General features: G+C 44.6%; 1 protein-coding gene across 10 annotated transcripts in view; it reads left to right on the top strand.

Moving 5' to 3' along the window:
* palld (palladin, cytoskeletal associated protein) overlaps positions 1-9,395 on the top strand; it is a 452,869-nt gene extending 443,474 nt beyond the window's left edge. For all 10 annotated transcript variants that reach the window (XM_063049510.1, XM_063049511.1, XM_063049509.1 and 7 more), the window contains 2 exons: positions 2,576-2,709; positions 4,099-9,395. In XM_063049510.1, the coding sequence (XP_062905580.1) occupies positions 2,576-2,709; positions 4,099-4,271 (307 nt within the window). In that variant the 3' untranslated portion in view covers positions 4,272-9,395. The remainder of the gene's footprint in view (positions 1-2,575; positions 2,710-4,098) is intronic.
* The last annotated feature ends 11,460 nt before the right edge of the window (positions 9,396-20,855 follow it).

Genomic DNA, 20,855 nt, shown 5'->3' with positions numbered 1-20,855 from the left:
CATAGATCACCATTCTGATCTTCCAGAGGACCAGTTTTGTCCCTTGGAATCCTTTTGCTCTTAACATATCTGTAGAATCCCCTAGGATTCTCTTTCACTTTTCTGCCAGGGCAACCTCATGCCTTCTTTCAGTCCTCCTGATTTCTTTCTGAAGTGTTCTCTTGCATTCTTGAACTCCATAAGCACCTCATTTGTTCCTACTTGCCAAAACATTGTATGCACCTCCTTTTTGTTTCTTAACCAGGACCTCAATATCTCCTGAAAACCAAGGTTTCCTAAACTTGTTGTCTTCATCTTTTATTCTGTCAGGCACGTACAAGGTTTGTAATCTCAAAATTTCGCTTTTGAAGGCCTCCCACTTACCAAGCACAGTGTTGCCAGAAAACAGCCTGTCCCAATCCACATTTGTCAGATCCTTTTTGATGCCTTTTGGATGCAAAGTGTTCCCCTACACTTTACATCCCCTTCTGTTATATGCCCTGACTCGTTCCCTAATAGTAGATCAAGTGTCTCACAATCTCTGGTTGGGACTTCTACATACTGATTGAGGAAACTTGCCAAAACACATTTGACAAACTCTATCCATCTAGACCTTTTATAGTATGGGAGTCCCAACCACGATGAGGAAAGTTAAAATCACCTACTATAGCAACCTTATGTTTCTTGCATCTGTCTGTGATCTCTCTGCAAACTTGTTCCCCTAGATCCCTAGGACTGCTGGGTGGTCTGTAACATAGCCCCATTAATGTGATCATACCTTTCCTATTTCTCATTTTCACCCATAACGCCTCACTGGACAGGATCTCCTCACTGAGCACAGCCGTGATATTTGCCCTGACTATTAATGTCACCGTTCCCCCTTTAATCCCTCCTGCTCTGTTGCTTCTAGAACAACGGAATCATGAAATATTAACCTACCAGTCCTGCCCCTCCTGGAACCAAGTCTCACTAATGGCTACAATATCACAATTCAAGGTGTTGACCCGTGCCCTGAGCTTATCTACTGTACTTTGTGCATTGAAGTATACACAGCTGAGGACACCAGTCGCACCATGCTCAACCTTTGGATCCCAACTTTGTCTGAGGTCTTAACAGCATCAGTCTCCACTACCTCTCCACTATCTGTCCTGGCACTCTGGTTCCCATCCCTCTGCAACTCTAGCTTAAGCCCCACCTTGCAGCACTGGCAAACCTTCCCAAAGTGGAAGTGCAAAGTGAAAGACAACAGTGTAGACAAAAATGCAGAAAAATCGTCTAAAGTTATCAAGGGATTTCTAAAGGAATGCTGGGAATCTGGATCAGACAGATCCAGAGTGCTGATTACTTGGAAGCTTTGAAACCCAAAAAAATCCAAGAGTGTGTGTGTGTGTCACTGTCTCTTTGTGTGTGTGCTTGTGTGTCCATCTGTGTGTATGCCTCTGTCAGTGGGGTCAGTTTGTGGGGAAGTGGGGAGAGGCTGATAGTCAACTATAGTTGACGGGCGGAGTGGCCCATTTCATACTGTGTGACCATGTGACAGTAATCACTGAGACCAGAGTTACCTCCACATGTAATTCACTAAGTTACTTTCTCCAGATTCCATGGTAGGTTTCAAACACGGGTCTCGGGATGGTGGTCCAGAACGTTGGAAGCTGATACAGTCAGGGAGACCTCTTGAGTTTCCCACTGAGCTAAATGACATGGACGTGCTTTTGGGGTTGGTCAGCAAACAGGAACGGTTGGGGGGGTGGGGGTCACACCCTGACAGGGTCAGGGGGGAAAGACCAGCATAGACCAGACTAGTGGAGAAACTGTTTTCAGCTGAGGACAATCTATGAGATGTTAGAAGATTCTGTGTCTGATTGTTGATACAAAATGAAGGGGTGATGGACTGTGTAACCCATAAAGCTCCCTTTGGGAAAATGCTATAGGGCTATTAAAAGAAAAACTTCATGCCATCTTAAAAGATTTCTCCCCTACAAGCAGTTAATCTGATCATCCATTCTAGTTAGCAACACTACTTACCCCTGTCACTGCACAGTAAACATTTGAAACCGCTGTTATAAACATCGTAAATTCATGCTGATCTTTATGTATTTATGCATATTTTAATCCATATCCGTACTTTAACCTCAAAGTTTACTTTTTATATAATTCTTTTATTCTTATAATTGTCGAATGTTGTTTTTGTTGCGTGTCACGCCAACGCACCACTGCAAATTCCTAAGACATCAAGCCACAAGACATTGGAGCACAATGAGGCCACTTGGCCCATCAAGTCTACTCTGCTATTTCCCTCTGCCTTCTCCCCATATTCCTTCCTGCCCTGACTGATCAAGAACCTATATGAACCTCTGCCTTAAATATACCCAGTGACTTGGCCTCCACAGACACCTGTGGCAACGCATTCCACAGACTCGCCGTCCTCTGGCTAAAGGAACTCCTCCTCATCTCCGTTCTTTATTCATCATTTGGTCCAAGATCCTTGATGTGGGATGGAAGGCTAAAAGGTCAGCACAATATTGTGGGCTGAAGGGCCTGTACTGTTCTATGTTTCCTCTGTCTCAATAACCTTGGCGTATTTTCCACTTCCCAGCATGCACCATGACAACAGAGGTTATATCTGCCTGCTAATTCAGCCAACCACGAAGGAGGATGCTGCCTGGTATACCGTCTCTGCAAAGAATGAGGCTGGAATAATATCATGTACTGCCAAGCTGGATGTTTACTGTGAGTTTCTTCCCTGATCCAAATAAGTGAAGCACTTTAACCTAGAGAATAAAAATGTTTAATGTATACTGTAAAACAAAAATGCTGCAGATGTTCGAAATCAGAAGCAGAAGTAGAAACTGCTGAAGTAACACATAAAATGCTGGAGGAACTCAACAGACACTTCGATGGAGAGGAATAAACAGTCGATATTTTGGTGATTGTTTATTCCTCTATGTAGATGCTGCCTGACCTGCTGAGTTCCTCCAGCATTTTGTGTGTGTTGCTCTACAAAACATAACACCCTCCCTGCTCCCTCCCCCTCCACCCTTTCCCCTACTTTCTTTCTCTCTGTCTCTTTCTCCAACCCTATCTCTGTGTTTGTCTGTCTCTCTCTCTGTGTGACTGTCTGTCTGTCTGTCTCTCCCTCCCTACAACTGTCTGTTCATCTATTCTTCCCTCTCCCTTTATCTCCCACTCTCCCTCCAACCCACCCTGCACATCCCCCCCCCACCCCACCATTCCCCTGAGTCTTTTTTTCTTTCTTCCTCTTTTCCCCATCAGATACAACTCTCAGAGGGGAATTGCTTTAGACCTTCGATCTTATCAGCATAGAAATTATCTGGAGCTGGTGCAGTGTCTGACTCAAAGTCTCAGAGACTGCCACATTCAAGCTTTGTAAATGCCATTTCGAAGAAATTACAACTGTGCCTGTACTTCCTTCAGAGTTTGCAAAGATTTGGCATGACATCCAAAACGTGGACAAACTTCTATAGATGTATGGTGCGGAGTATATTGACTGGTATGGAAACAGCAATGCCCAAGAATGGAAAATCCTACAAGAAGCTGTGGATATAACCCAGTCCATCACGGGTAAAACCCTCCCAGTCAATGAGAACACCTACACGGAGTGTTGTCACAGGAAAGCAGCATCCACCATCAAGGGCCCCCATCAGCAAAGTCATGCTCTCTTCTCGCTGCTGCCATTAGAAGGTACAGGAGCCTCAGGACCCACACCACCAGGTTCAGGAACAGTTATTACCCCTCAGCCACCAAGCTCTTGTACCAGAGGGGATAAATTCACTCAACTCCACTTGGCATATCTCTGAACTGTTCCCGCAGCTAAGGGCTCACTTTCAAGGACCCTTCATCTCATGTCCTGGATGCTTATTGCTTATTTATTCATTATTATTCGTATTTGTACAATTTGTTGTACCCTCCATATTGGTTGTTTGTCCATCCTGTTAGATGCAGTCTTTCATTGATTCTGTTGTGTTTCTTGGATTTACTGAGTATGTCCACAAGAAAACGAATCTCAGGGTTGTACATGGTGACATATGTGTATTTTGATAATAATTTACATTGAACCTTGAACTTATTCCAACATTCTCCCCTTGGGTTTCCCCGCAGCCCCCCAGTGGCATCAGACCCCCGTCTCCAAGCCTAAGAAGGTCCGTCCCTCGGCGAGTCGCTACGCCGCGCTGACCGACCAAGGACTGGACATCAAGTCAGCATTCCTGCCCGAAGCCAACCCCATCCACCTGGGCGGTCAGAGTGTCCTGGTGGAGAGTGATGACCTGTAGCCAAACCCTCGAGGGTGACCAGGATTACACATCGGGAGAGAACGTGGGAGGCAAAAGGCCTCTCAGGGAGAATGACTCCACCCTGACAAAGTCAGGGCATGCTGAAAACATTTTTATTCTTCATTTTGAAATGCAAATCAATACAAAACAAAAAGCAGGGGATGACATGACAAAATATACAACGGATGTCGGAGGAGAATATTTTGGTGGACCGACAAGAATTTGGAGTGGATTGAATTTCGCACATGCACACATTTTGTTATCCAAGTCTCACCTTGCACGGCTAAATTGTGTCATAGGTATTTTGCTACACAGTGGCGATGAATTATTATTAGTGGTTATGTGCACATTAGTAAACAGATATTAAAAATTACATACAATTATTGTATATATCAGGTAACCATTCTTGCTAAGAGCCTGAGCTAAAGCCATGTTATTCAGATGGAAATGTGATCTATTCTGTTGGGGAAGAGTACAGCAGGGAGTTTCGGAAATGGTTGGAAAGTTGGGACTGAGGCATTGGAAAGGGTCCAGAGGAGGTTCATGAGAATGGCAGGGTTAACATATTGATGACTCTGGGCACGTGCTCACTGAAGTTCAGAAGAATCAGCGGGGGTCTCATTGAAATCTATCGAATATTGATAGAGTGGACATGGGTGAAGGTGCTTCCTATATTGGAGAGGTCTAGAACCAGAGCACACAGTCTCAGAACAGAGGGATGTCCATTTAGAACAGAGATGAGGAGGAATTTCTTTAGCCAGAAGATGGTGAATCTGTGGTGTCCTTTGCTACAGGCTGCCGCGGAGGTCAATTCATTGGGTGTATTTAAAGGGGAAATTGATAGGTTCTTGATTAATAAGGGTGTCAAATGTTACGGGGAGAAGGTGGTTGAGAGAGGAAATAAGGTAGGAGAACGTGGTTTTTGAGAGGTAATAAATCAGCCATGATAGAATGGTGGAGCGGACTTGATGGGCCAAATGGCCTAATTCTACTCCTATGTATTATGGACTTATGATGGTCATAGGCATTCTGGAAGCCCTGATTCAGAACTCATTGACATTATGGGAAAGGTTTGATCTCATGTTTTGGGCCTTTCAGTTTGAGATGAGATGACCGCTGATGTGGCTTAGAGCTGGTTGTTTTGTGGAGGATGATGTCGCCTTCCTCACACCCGACATGCCTCACTCAGTTTTCTTTGCAGTCGTCCTTCCAAGTCACAGTGTCCCGGTTCAAGCAGCCAGTGGGGTAGGGCTTGCCGGGACACTCAGTGCGGGACTGTTAAACCCGTGCACCGCCAGTCATTTTGGCAGCCGCCTCTGTGTTGGACAGCAGCGGGTGTGAGACTGGTAGTGTTGGCTGTAGTGGGTTGGTGAAGGAGTCTCCTAATGAGAAGCTGGTCCATTTCCCTTGTTGTCAAAATTGGCAGGCTGCCGGCCAGTAGTGAGGTACATCTCCCCTCCATTCCATGTCAAGTTATTGGTGGTAGGGGTGGGCTTGGAATATGGGCAGGGTTACAGCTGTGACACCCCTGGGGAGGTTCATTGCCATCGGAACATTGCTAATGAGGCACTTAACACAAAAGATCCATGAACCTCGCTCACCCAGCCCTCGTTCCAACAGGCCCAGCTTCTTGCAGGTCAGCTCAAAGGCACGATCTGACTAAACATTCACGTTCAGCGTGTGTAGCAGTGTTCCAGCTTTGTACTTAATCCAGGTCAAGTTCAGAGGCTTAGTGTTGATGCAGGTATCCTCTGTCCTTAATCAATAAACCACGTGTGTGCCTCACACAAGTGCCCTGGGACAGGTTGGGTCTGGAAGAGATTCTACGCCCTCAAACTCAGACCAGGTTCCTGCTGGCCAAGGGTCAGGTGCTAAGCCTAGACATGAGAAGACCTCCAGCAAGGAGTGTGATAACCTCCTTCCTCGCTAACACCCCATCCTCCCCGTCTGTGACTCCAGCATTGACACACAAGGTTAAAGGTTTATTTGTCACCTGTACACAGGAACATACGGTGAAACGGGCTGTTTGTGTCAATGACCAGTCCGGTCCAAGAGGGTGCTGGGGGCATCCCACAAGGGTCCCCTTGTGTCCAGAGCCACAACTCACTCGTCCTAACCCGTCCCGTACATCTTTGGAATGTGGGGGAGATCAGGAGTACCTGCAGGAAACCCACGTGGTCACGGAGAGGACGTACAAACTTCTTACAGACAGCGATGGGAATGGAAGCCTGGTCGCTGGGCGTTGTGAAGCGTTGCGCTAGCTGCTACGCCACCCTGCAGTCTGGAAGGTGACTACAGGCCTCTGCCAGGAGGAGAGGCCAGGCTGATGGTCGTGGCCATCCACTGCCCAAACCAACCCAGGCAGAGATGATTTAAGGCAGGACTCGTTGATGCCCACGTTGCAGTAACACACTGGCAGCTTCTCAACTTCTACACATTACCCCAAGAAGTAGAAAAGACTCAGCAGGTCAGGCAGCATCTAAAGGGCAGAGAACACGTTTCACGTTTCAGTCCTGACCTTTTATAAGAAGCTTTACACTCAATAGCCACTTTATTAGATGCCTCCTATACCTAACAAAGTGGCCATTGTAGCCCATCCACTTCAAAGTTCAACGTGTTGTGTGTTCAGAGATGCTTTTCTACACACCACTGTTGTAACGTGTGAGTTACTGTCGCCTTCCCATCAGCTTGAACCAGTCTGGCCATTCTCCCCGACCTCTCTCATTAATGAGGCGTTTTTGCCCACAGAACAGCCACGCACTGGATATTTTTTTTGTTTCTTGCACCGTTCTCTGTAAACTCTATAAACTGTTGTGCATGAAAATCCCAGGAAATCAACAGTTTCTGAGATACTGAAACCACCCCGTCTGGCACCAACAATCATTCCACGGTCAAAGTCACTTAGATCACGTTTCTCCCCATTCTGATGTTTGGTCTGAACAACAACTGGACCTCTTGACCATGTCTGCATGCTTTTTATGCATTGAGTTGCTGCCACGTGATTGGCTGATCAGATATTTGCATTAACGAGCAGGTGTACGTAATAAGGTTGCCACGGAGTGGAGCTTGAGCATCACATTCTGGCCCCTGTCTTCGATGTCATTCACAAACCAGCCGGTTTTTATAGCAATCTGATAGTTTTGTGGTCAGTGACACCAGCTTCTCTTTGTAATTAACTGAATTTAATTGCCTACCTGTCCTGGTGAGGTTTGATCTTGTGTCACTGGGGCCTCTGGCCAAGTAACGAGGCCAGCTTGATATATTACGTTTGATGGGAAGGTTTAGGTGGCAGTGATGGTCATTGTCTTTGTGACACAGAAACCTGCTTCAATTCTGCAAGATCATTTAGTTTGATACAAAATAAGGACTCACTCTAACGCCCGGGTTAATTGTGGGGAGTGTGGGCTCCAATATAGATATTGTTTCATAAGGCATAGGAGAGTAGAGGTAGGCTGTTTGGCCCATTGAGTCTGCTCTGCCATTGACTTACAGACGATTTATTACCCTCTCAACACCATGAAAGGATAAGGAATGGAATGTACTGACATTTCGAAAGGATAATGGAATGTACTCAATTCCCAGAATCATTTTGTCCCCAATTAAAATTACACACAACAGGAAGCAACTTAATGTAAATATAAAACCCACTGCAGAAAACTAGGCCTCAGCCTAGGTCTGGGTCAAGAGTCTGGTCTCCTGGTGGATGGTGGGGTTGTTCCACCCATGTCCCCAGTACTAACATCATCCATTTGAAGACCTCATGCCGAGTTTATTTTTTGTTTGGAAACCATGGTAACTTGACTCTCTGGTAGATGTTTAGGGGTACATGGAATGAGAGAAATAATATCATATGGGGGGAGGGGAGGTATCTTGGATAAACCCAACACATAAATAAAGAGGGAACAGAGGAAGTTCATGAGAATAATCCCAGGAATTAAAGTCTTAATGAAAGAGGAGTGTCTGAGGGCTCTGGGCCTGTACTCGCTGGAGTTTAGAAGAATGAGGAGTGATCTCATTGAAACCTCTTGAATACTGTGGATAGAGTGGCTGTGGAGAGGATGTTTCTGAAAGCGGAAGAGTTTAGGGCCAGAGGGCATAGCTTCAGAATACAAGGACATCCCTTTAGAATGGAGATAAGGAGGAATTTCTTTCACCAGAGGGTGAGGAATCCATGGAATTCATGGTCACAGATGGTTGATAGGCCAAGTGATTGGGTATATTTAAAGTGGAGATTGATAGGAGAATGGGGTTGAGTGGAATAATAAATCAGCCATGATGGAATGGCAGAGCAGACTCGATGGGACAAATAGCCTAATTCTGTTCCAATGTCTTATAGTCTTATGATGTCATAAAGTCATACAGCACCAAACCCGGCCCTTCGGCCCAAATTAGCTCTACTTCATTAGTTTTATTAGTTCTGCTCCTAAGTCTTATGGTCAACAAACGCTGCAGCAAAGGCAGAGGACCGGAAGGAGATAGGAACACAGAGAAGGCATTGGGATGTGCCCAGCAACTACACAATGGTACCACGGAGCTTTGCAATGTATAGAAAATGCCTGTACTCAAAGAAATAATGCACATATTCTTTATTTAAAATAGGCAAAAGTTTAAGTGTAACTTAGCTCAGTTTTGTTGTTTGAGGTATTACGTTGAGATTTGTTCTATTATTATTTCCTACTGTATATCCCAGCCTTTCAGTTCAATATTTTATAAGGAGAATGTTGTCGAAGACGAGTGAAACTGGTTTCATCCATTTAGTGATTGTTTTTAACTGAAGGTAAGATTAGCTTTGATATGAATTTGAACTCTGACCATGGACAGAAACAGGAGTAGGTCGAAATCCAGGCAGAACGGGGACATTAGATAACAGCGCTTGCAAACTTTCCAGGTCTGAACTTCACGTCGACCTGAAAATATTCAAACCTGACCTGTTGGTGTATTCCTGCAACCTCACCTGCCCAGTGCTGAGGGCTCACTTCTGCAATTTATGGTGACATATTTAATGGCAAAAGCTTTCTGTTCCCCTGTGACCATGTAAAGTTTTTTTTTTAACATGCTGCATTTGCTACTTTTGGATTGTTCTGAGTTTTTTGTGTGGGGGGGTTTAAATTTAATAAAAATTCTGGAATAATTTGGATGTGTGTGTTTTATTTTCTCTAGCCTTGCTCAGGACGCTCAGAACTGGACAGCAACTGTCCCCTGTTGGGCCTTAATGTATTTATTTCCGGCCCTTCCAGCCACACTGCCCACCAACCTACCAGTTTAACCCTGGCCTAATCGTGGGACAATTTACAATGATCAATTAACCTACTAACCGGTATGTTTTTGGGCTGTGGGAGGAAACAGGAGCACCCAGAGGAAACCCACGGGCTCACGGAGAGGAACATACAAATCCCCTTCAGACTGCGTCAGAATTGAACTCTGAACCGTAATAGTGTAGTGCTAACCGTTACACCATGTTGGTATAACACAAAACAGGACAAGGCTCTTCAGCCCACTGGGTTGTGCCAAACTAATTAAACTTGTAATTAACTAAGCTAATCCCTTCTCTCTACACATCGTTCCCCCTGTTCCCTGCACATTCGCTTCTCTACCAGGGTTCTTTATCTGGCTCTACCTTCACTGTTGTGTGGGGCACGTGGCCAAGTGGTTAAGGCATTGGACTAGCGACCTGAAGCGCCCCAGCTGAGGGAACGTGTTGTGTCCTTGAGCAAGGCACTCAATCACACATTGCTCTGCGACGACACGGGTGCCAAGCTGTATAGGTCTTAATGCCCTTCCCTTGGACAACATTGGTGTTGTGGAGAGGGGAGACTTGCAGCATGGGCAACTGCTGGTCTTCCATACAACCTTGCCCAGGCCTGCGCCCTGGAGAGTGAAGACTAACGGATGCCTTTACTTACCTTCACCGTTGACAGCAGATTCCAGACACCCACCACTATGCATTCAAAAAAACTTGTTCCCTCATATCTCTATTCAACTTAATATCCCCCAGCTTAACGACATCTCCACTAGATAATCTAAAGATACAGCACTGCCAAATTGCACCCATGTGACCAAATAACCTACTAACCCATACGCCTTTGGAATGTGGGAGGAAACCAGAGCACCCAGAGGAAACCCACACAGTCACGGGGAGAATGTACAAACTCCTTACAGACAGTAGCGGGAATTGAACCAGAATCATTGGCGGTGTAGCTACTGTGCTACAAAAACATAGAACAGCCCACAATGTTGTACCACACATACACCTATTCTATGAGCCTTTAATGTGATTCATTACAATACTATGAAGGTATGGCTACCACATCAAGTGATTTTTAATGTATGGACTAAAATGACTTAAGGACGTCTGTAAAAGTGAAATGTTTGTTACCTGGCAACAGCTTGTAACGCATTTAATGAAACATAGAGCAGAGAGATCACAATTCTTCTCATCTTGTGTAAATAGAAAGGTTTTTATCCTTCATTGACAATTTGGGGTAAATGTAATGCAGTAGACTTTCCAAACCAATTTTGTGAACATTGTACACAAAAATAACTATCCCTCCCCACTGCACCAGTCCTGGGCCAATTAAACTCAGATACTTACAGACCCATTTAACAGTAACAGGAAAATACCGGCTAAGGATTTTTGTGATACACTATTTGGAAATCCCACCACCAGAGGAAATAGTTGACAAGCTGTGGAGAAGACAGTAGACTGTTCTTCCAGAGACATAGTCAATGGACACCTCTGGTCCCAGGAATGAAAGAGTTAATGGATAAGGAGCTTTTGATAGCTCTGGGCCTGTACTCACTGAAGTTGTGAAGAATGAGAGGGGTGTAATCTCATTGAAACCTATCAAATATTGAAAGGCCTAGATGGACCGGGAGCAGAGAGGATGTTTCCTATAGTCGGGGAGTCTAGGACCAAAGAGCACACACAAAGGATAGAGGGACATCCATCGAGGAGGAATTTCTTTAGCCAGAGGGTTGGGAATCTGTGAAATTCACTGCCAGAACAGCTGTAGAGGCCAAGTCATTAGGGATATCTAAAGAGGAGTTTGATAGGTTTTTGATTAGTAAGGGCATCAAACATTACGGAGAGAAGGCAGGTGAATGGGTTTGAGAGGGATAGTAAATCAGTCATGTCCAAACGGTGGAGCTGACTGGATGGGATGAATGGCCGAATTCTGCTCCTAAGTCTTATTATGGTCTTATGTTATAAGTGCAATGTCACAAAGTCATACACCACCAAACCTGGCCCTTTGGCCCAAATAGCATGACTTTGTTAGTTTCTGAGGAGATCTCTTACATTACCAAAGGCATATTTCTATAGATGTACAGTGGAGAGCATTCCATCACATGCTGGTAGTGAGCCTCCAATGTACAGGGTCATACATCAGAGGCTGCAGAGGGTTGTGGACTCCTGGAGCTCCATCACAGGCACAACCCTCGCCACCCTTGAGGACATCTGCAAAAGCTGGTACCTCAAGAAGGCAGCATCCATCATTAAGATACAACACTGAATCATGTCATCTGCAGAAACTCTCCAATGACTCAGCAATAGTTGGGTGTATAAAGGGAGGATGAATACAGGGCTGTGTGGAGGACTTTGTCAAATGGTACAAGCTGAATCATCTGCAGCTCAACATTAGTAAGACAAGGGTGATGGTGAGGACATGGATGTGGTGAGGACCTACACGTACCTGGGGGTGAACCTGGATCCAGACTTGAGTGGAGCACCAACACGGAGGCTCTATACATGAAGAGCCAGAGTCACCTCTACTTCCTGAGGAGACTGAGGTCCTTTGGAGTATGCAGACCACTCCTACACAGGTTCTACTAGTCTGTCATCACCAGTACAATCGTCTATGCAGTGGTGTGCTGGGGCAATGACATCAACACGGGCGATACCAACAGGCTCAACAAACTGATTAGAAAGGCTGACTCTGTTATAGGAGTCAAACTGGACACATTGGAGGCTATAGTCGAACGAAGGACCCTACAGAAAATTCTGGACAATGCTTCTCACCCTCTGCATGCCACCTTAGCTGAACAGAGGAGCACTTTTAGTGAAAGACTAAGAGAACTGCGCTGCTCCGAAGAGTTATTCTTACCCTCAGCCATTAGGCTCTATAATGCGTCAACCTATAGCCGGGGAAGTGATAACCTCCCCCTCCCGCCCTCCATTAGACTGTTTGAGGTAACTTATTTGTGATTCTTTCCACTTTTGTCTATCTCTCTAAGGACACTCACATGCCGTCTTCTCATTACAACCATCAGGGAGAAGGTACAGGAGACTGAAGGCCCACGTTCACTACTTTAGGAACAGTTCCTTCCCCTCCACCATCAGATCGCTAAACGGTTCGTGAACTCATGAAACTACCTTGCTTTTTTGGTGTTTTGCACTCTTCATCCGCTTTGCAACTTATGTCTTGCATTGTCCTACTGCTGCAAGAAAACAAACTTCACTAAGTGTCTGTGATAATAAACATGTTGTGTGTGATATATGTTGTGTGTGTGCACCGTGGTCCAAAGGAGAGTGTTTTGTTTAGTTGTATTAATGTACCGTCAGATGGCAATAAACGTGAACTTGAGCTCCGATTCCAGGATGCAATGGAGCTTTATCGCCACCTGGTGGCAGAACCTGCATTTACAGTGTTCCCAGTACCTGGAAACTTGCAGGACTCCCTGGTAACTTCAGTGCTATTAGCAGGAACTCAGCTGATGAGGTGCAAGCAACAGACTGTAAACCACTGAAGAAAGACATCTTCTGGATAGATCATGAAACGATATATTTCACTTCCTTTATGTCTTTCATCTTGAATGTGATTCTGGAACTGTTGGATCCTGTAAGTTGAAGTTTGGAGATCAGCACTCCGCAGTCTCTGAGAGGATTTCGGGAGGCAGAGGCAGCGTGAGTGAACCTCATGGCGAGCAGGCTGAGGGATGAGGTGCAAATCGATGTTCAATTCCAGTTTGCCGATTCAAGCCTCCATTGTTTGCTGACTAAAGCGACGAGGGAGACTGAAAGGTTGAGGCGAATGCGGAAGGTGAGCGCCGGCTGCCTGCCTTTTTACCGCTGAGGGATTGCTCTGCTTCCAGAGACAAGAGATGCCTTTTGACTGTGGCTGGGATTGCTCTGCTCCAGATAAGGGATATTGGTTTTGATCAATGGGGGAATCGCTCTGTTACGGAGAGGGAAAAGACCTGCCTCTGTGCCCGGAGAATGTTATCCAGATTTTCTGAGTTTTGGATATGGATTTGGACTATAGACTTTTTTTTCAGTCTTACAGTTTTTTTTTATATTCTGTGTTTTTCACCCATTTATTTTGTGTGTGGAGGAGGGGGATTTGGAAGTCGATATGCCTATTCCGTTTCTGTTCATTTTTTTGTGGATTTGGGGATATGGGGGTTGATGATTCTTTCTTGATTTCGTGGCTATCTGGAGAAGAAGAGTTTCAGAGTTGTGTACTTTGATAATAAATGAACCTTTGAAGACGTATGGGTTAAGGTTAGTAAGTCACAGACATGTTACATTGGCCCCAGAAGCATGGTGACACTCGCGATATATGCTTCAATGAACATGTGACCAGTAAAGCAATCTAGTCTTTTCAGTCAAGAAATATTGAGCTCAAGCCTACCTGGTGAAGTTGGGATCTGGTTTTGTCCCAGGTATAGATTGGAAGGGTCCCTCACTGCTGGTCAGTGTTGACATGGGAAAAACACAGCAGCTAATTTCCTCACAACAAGCATCAATTAAAGAGCTATGTATTACTGAACAAATAACCAGCTGCCTCGGATAAAAATTGCTACTAAGATAGTGGGAGTAACTTTCCTGAAGACTAAAGGAGCCGCCAATGCTGAAACTGGGAAAAAACATCACCAGAAGATCTCAGTGGGTCAAACAACATCTATGGAGGCAAATGACGCAAGCTAGCAAGGCAAGATAAAACTTTATTTATACCAAAGGAAATTATTGTTGCAAGGTTGGTCAGTCAGAAATATATACTTTAAAATACAAAATACAAGCATTGAGGTACAAAAAATGCAAAATGGGTATTTTCACTTGATCCAGGGTCTCAACCCAAAATGTCCCCCATAAGCCATAAAGAGATAAAGGATGAAATATGAAGGTAAGCTGGCCAATAATGTAAGAAAGGATGCAACTTTTTTTTCAAATATATGAAGAGTAAAAGAGAGGCAAGAGTAGATATCGGACCACTGGAAAATTATGCTGGAGAGGTAGTGAAGGGGTACAAAGAAATGGGAGAGGAACATAATTAGTATTTTGCATCAGTCTTCACTGTGGAAGACACTAGCAGTATGCCAGAAATTTGAGAGCGTCAGGAGATGGAAGTAAGTGTCACTGCTATTACTAGGGAGAAGGTGCTTGAGAAGATGAAAGATCTGAAGGTAGACAAATCACCTGGACCAGATGGACTACACCCCAGGGCTTTGAAAGAGGTAACTGAAGAGATTGTGGAGGCATAAGTTTCTTTCAAGAAACACTGGATTCTGGAATGGTTCTGGAGGAATGGAAAATGGTAAATGTCACTCCACTCATAAGAAGGGAGGGAGACAGAAGAAAGGAAATAATAGGCTAGTTAGCCTGACTTCAGGGGTTGGAAAGATGTTGGAGTTCATTATTAAGGATGAGGTTTCAAGGTACTTGGAGGCACATGATAAAATTGGCAAAAGTCAGCATGGCTTCCTTAAAGGGAAATCTTGTTTGACTAATCTGTTGGAATTTCTTGAGGGAAAAAACAGGCAAAGGAGAGTCAGTGGATGTTGTTTATTTGGATTTTCAAAGGCCTTTGACAAGGTGCCACACATGAGGCTACTTAACAAGTTGAGAGTCCATGGTATTACAAAAAAGATCAAAGCATGGATAGAAAATTGGTTGACTGGCAGGACGCAAAGGGTGGGAATAAAGGAGGCCTTTTCTGGTGAGCTGCCGGTGACCAATGATGTTCTACAGGGGTCAATGTTGGGACTGATCCCTTTCACATCTTATGTGAATGATATGCATGTGGACAAGTTCACGGACAATACAAAGATAGATGGAATGGAAGGGCAGGCAGTGTTGAGGAACTAGGGAGTCTGCAGAAGGATTTAGACAGATTGGGAGAATGGGCATAGAAGTAGAAGGTGGAATATAGTGAAGGGAAGTGTATGATCATGCACTTTGGTAGAAGGAATAAAGACATAAACTATTCTCTAAACAGGGAGAGCAGGATTCCCTAAATGTTAACTTGCAGGTTGAGTCCGTAGTAAGAATGGCAAATGCAAGTTTCCTTCAGAAAACATAGAAGAGTACAGCACAGTAAAAAAGCCTATGATATTGTACCAGCCTTTATAAATATACTGCACAATCAATCTAACCCTTCCTTCAGCCCATAACCCTTCATTTTCCATCCACATGTCTACCTAAGAGTCTCTTTAAGTCCCTAACATATCAGCCTCCACCACCACTCTTGGAAGTGTGTTCTAGTCACTTAAAAACCCACCTCTGGCATCTCCCCTGTGCTTCCCTCCACTCAACTTGTGCACCCACTTACATCGATTTCCAAACCTGTTTTGTAAACGTTGTACGCAGAAATAACTAACCCTCCCCACTGCACCAATCAGGTTTATCAAAAGGCCTTAAGACCATAGGAGCAGAATTAGGCAATGAGGCCTATCGAGTCTGCTCCACCATTTCATCAAAGTTGATCCATTTTTCCTCTCAGCCTCAATCTCCTGCCTTCCCCCTGCCCCCCACCCTGTATCCCTTCATGCTCTTTATTAAATTCTACCTTAAGTTTCAAGTCAAGTGAAGTTTATTGTCATTTTACTATATACATGTATATAACATCTTTAATGATATAACTACTACTACTACTACGTCGACTCAGGCCTAGGGGGCTGGCATTGGGCACGATGACGGACTCTCCACTTCTCCCTCTCCCACATCAGTGTGTTCAGTTCATTTACATTAGTCGCGCCGCTGTCTTCTAGGAGTGTGTTGACCATAGTCTTGGGAGGGCGCCCAGGGTTCATCCTCCCGTGCTTGGGCTCCCATATGATGATTAGGCCGGCAAGTAGCTCGAGGTGGTGTAGACAGTGCCCCACTAGTTGCAGTCTTCTCACCTCGATTTTAGTGGTGAGCATCGGTAGGTTGTTATAGAGCTCGACGTTCGTCATGTGCTGTTGCCAACTCACATCAAGAGCCAGCCGGAGCATTCATGTATAGCAACCATCTATAGACTTTCACATCGTCTTGGTGAGTGTCCACGTCTCGCACCCGTATGTGAGAATGGACCCTATAATGATATAATGTGTATAAAAACAAGACGATGTTTCTCCAAACCAGAGTGTAAAGCACAGTACTACACATAACACAAGTTAATTTATGAAGGTAAGGATAAAATCTACAGATGAATCCCACATAAATAACCAACTAAAGTAGATTAATAATAAATATTGTACTGGAGCAGATTAACCAGTGACACTTCGAATGTGATGCAGCCGGAAATTCAGAAGTCTTATGGCCTGGGGAAAGAAACTGTTGCTCATTCTAATCATTCTTGTCTTTATGCATCGGAGTCTCCCGCCTGATGGTAGAAAGTCAAAGAGGATGCTGGATGGATGGGTGGAATCTTTAATAATACTAAGGGCCTACGTATGCAGCGCTCCTGATAAATGTCCCTGATAGATGGTAGGAAGACCCCTATGATCCTCTCAACCGTTCTCACAGTCCTTTATATACGTAAAGACTTGGCCTCCATGGCCGCCTGTGACAACGAATTCCACAGATCCACCACGCTATGGCTAAGGATATTCCTCCTGATCACCATTCTAAAAGGACACCCCTCTATTCTGAGGCTGTGTCCTCTGGTCCTAGACTCACCCACCATAGGAAACTTCTTCTCCTTATTCACTTCATCAAGGACTTTTAACATTCAATTGGTTTCAATTAGGTTACCCTCATTCTTCTGAATTCCAGTGAATACCGGCCAGAGCCGTCAAACACTCTTCATATGACAAGCCATTTAATCATCAAATCATTTTTGTGAATCTCCATTGAACCCTCTCCAGTTTCAGCACATCCTTTCTAAGATAAGGGGACCAAAACTGTTCACAATACTCCAAGTGAGGCCTCACTAGTGCTTTATTAAACCTCAACATTACATCCTTGCTTTTATATTCTAGCCCTCTCGAAATTAATGCTAGCATTGCATTTCCCTTCCTGACCACCAACTCAAACTGCAAATTAACCTTTAGGGAATCTTGCACAAGGAGTCTCCAGTCTCTATGCACCACTTGTTTTTCCAATTCTCTCTCCATTTAGAAAATAATATACATTTTTATTTCTTCCACCAAAGAGCATGACCATACACTTCCCAACACTGTATTCCATCTGCCACTTCTTTGTCCATTCTCCTAATCTGTCTAAGTCCTTCTGTAGCCTCTCTACTTCCTCAAAACTACCTGCCCCTCATATCGTCCTCAAACTTTGCAACAAAGCCATCAATTCCATTATCCAAGCCATTGGCATATAACTTTAAACGTATCGGTCCCAACGCAAACCCCTGTGGAACACCACCAGTCAATGGCAGTCAACCAGAAAAGTTCCCACTCTTTGCTTCCTGCCAGTCAGCCACTGCTTCATCCATGCAAGTATCTTTCCTGTAATACCATGGGCTCTTAACTTGGTAAGCGGCCTCATATGTGACACCTTGTCAAAGGCTTTCTGAAAATCCAAGATCTCAACTCAACTGATTCTCCTTTGTCTATCCTGCTTGTTATTTCTTCAAGTAATTCCAACAGATTTGTCGGGCAAGATTTTTCCTTGAGGAAACCCATACTGACTATAGCCTATTTTATCATGTGCCTCCAAGTACCCCAGACCCACACCTTTAACAATGGACTAAAACATCTTGCCAACCACTTAGTTCAAACTAACTGGCCTATAATTTCCTTTCTTCTGCCTTTCAGTTTCCCAAGAATGTTCTCCCTAGTAATGGCAAATTCTACACACTTCATGCCCCCGACACCTGGAACTTCCACCATACTGTTAGTGTCTTCCACAGCGAAGACTGATGCAAAATACTGATTCCGTTTTTTCCGCTATTTTTTGTCCCCCATTACTACCTCTCCAGCATTGTTTTCCAGTGGTCCGATATCCACTTTCGCCTCTCTTTTACACTTCATGTATCTGAAGAAACTTTTGGTATCCTCTGTAATATTATTGGCTAGCTTACTTTAGTATTCCATCTTTTCCTTCTTAATGACTTTTTTCATTGTCTTCTGTTGGTTTTTAAAAGCTTCCCAATTCTCTAACTTCCCACTAATTTTTGCTCTATTATATGCCCTCTCTTTGGCTTTTATTTTAGGCTTTGACTTCCCTTGTTAGCCACAGTTGTGTCATCTTGCCTTTAGATTCCTTCTTCCTCTTTGGGATATATATATCCTGTGCCTTCAGAATTGTTTCCAGAAATTCCATCCTTTGCTGCTCTGCCATCATCCCTGCCAGTGTTCTTTTCCAATCAATTCTGGCCAGCTTCTCTCTCCTGCCTCTCTAATTCCCTTTACTCCACTGTAATACTGATACATCTGACTTTAGCTTCTCCTTCTCAAATTTCAGGGTGAATTCCATCACCTTCCCCTAGGGTTCTTTTACTTTAAGCTCTTTAATCATTTCTGGTTCATTGCTGAACACCCAATCCAAAATAGCTGATCCCGTAGTGGGCTCAACCATGAGCTGCTCCAAAAATCCATCTCATTGACATTCTGGAAACTCCCCCTCTTGGGATCCAACACCATACCTGATTTTCCCAATCTAGCTGCATAATGAAGTCCTCCATGACAATTGCGACATTGCCCTCTTGGCATGCATTTTCTATCTTCTGCTGTAATTTGTGAACCATATCCTTACCTCTGCTTGGGGATCAGTATACAACTCCCATCAGGGTCTTTTTACTCTTGCAATTCCTTAGCTCTACCTACGATGATTCAATACTTCCTGACCTGAATTCAACAATTTCTATCGATTTGATTTCATTTTTTTTATCAACAGAGCCATGCCACCCCCCCTCCCACCCCCACCCCGGCTACCTGCCTGAACTTTCGATACAACATGTATCCTTAGACGTTAAGCTCCCAGCTATAATCTTCATTCAGCCACAATTCAGTGATGCCTACAACATTATACATGCAGTCTGCAACTGTGCCATAAGTCCATCTACCTTATTCTATATACCGCATGCATTGAAATATAACACCTTCAGTACTGTATTCGCTCTTTCTGGTTTTGTCTGCCTTTTACATTGCAGCTCACCCTGTTGACTGCAACTTCGCCCTATCATTAGCTCCCCTGGCTTGGGGTCTCACTACACATTGTTTGTAAAGTAACTACCTCATCCTCAGCACTATCTCTCCAGTTCCCATGTCCCTGTCAAGTTGGTTTAAGCGCTCCCGAGCAACTCTAGCAGCCTACCCCCTCGGGTTCAGGTGTAAGCCAACCCTTTTATACAGGTCATACCTTCCCCAGAAGAGATTCCAATGATGCATAAATCTGAACCCCTGCCCCCAGCACCAGCTCCTCAGCCATTCACTCACCTGCCATATCATCCTGTTCTTACACTCACTGTTGGGTAGCACAGGCAGCAATCCGAAGATTACTATCCTTGAAGTCCTGTTTCTCAGTTTTCTACCTAGCTCCCTAAAATCTCTCCTCAGGACCTCCTCACCTTGTCTACCTATGTCACTGGTGCCAATATGCACCAAAACTTCTGACTGCTCACTCTCCCCCCTTGAGAATGCCATGGACCCAATCCGAGACTTCCCTGACCCTGACACTTGGGAGGCAATACAACATCCAGGTGTCTCTATTGCCCCCACAGAATTTTGTCCTTGTTACTCTGACTAACAAATCTCTTATCTCTTCACCTCTCTGCTCTCCTGAGCCACAGAAGATAAGGTATCCCATGCAAGGCTTATTGAGAAAGTAAGGAGGCATGGGATCCAAGGGGACATTGCTTTGTGGATCCAGAACTGGCTTGCCCACAGAAGGCAAAGAGTGTTTGTAGACGGGTCATATTCTGCATGGAGGCCGGTGACCAGTGGTGTGCCTCGGGGGTCTGTTCTGGGACCCCTTCTCTTCATGATTTTTATAAATGACCTGGATGAGGCAGTGGAGAGATGGGTTAGTAAATTTGCTGATGACACAAAGGTTGGGGTGTTGTGGATAGTGTGGAGGGCTGTCAGAGGTTACAGCGGGGCATTGATAGGATGCAAAACTGGGCTGAGAAGTGGCAGATGGAGTTCAACCCAGATAAGTATGAGATGGTTCATTTTGGTAGGTCAAATATGATGGCAGAATATAGTATTAATGGTAAGACTCTTGGCAGTGTGGAGGAACAGAGAGATCGCAGGGTTCGAGTCCATAGGACACTCAAAGCTACTGTGCAGATTGACTTCATGGTTAAGAAGGCATATGGTGCATTGACCTTCGTCAATCATGGGATTGAGTTAAGGAGCCAAGAGGTAATGTTGCAGCTATATAGGACCCTGGTCAGACCCCATTTGGAGTACTGTGCTCATTTCTGTTCGCCT

This window comes from Mobula hypostoma, chromosome 5 (assembly GCF_963921235.1).
Source record: "Mobula hypostoma chromosome 5, sMobHyp1.1, whole genome shotgun sequence".
In the NCBI taxonomy this organism is placed as follows: domain Eukaryota; kingdom Metazoa; phylum Chordata; class Chondrichthyes; order Myliobatiformes; family Myliobatidae; genus Mobula; species Mobula hypostoma.
The sequence above is the reverse complement of the archived record's forward strand: the minus strand, read 5'-3'. Positions and strand labels throughout refer to the sequence as shown.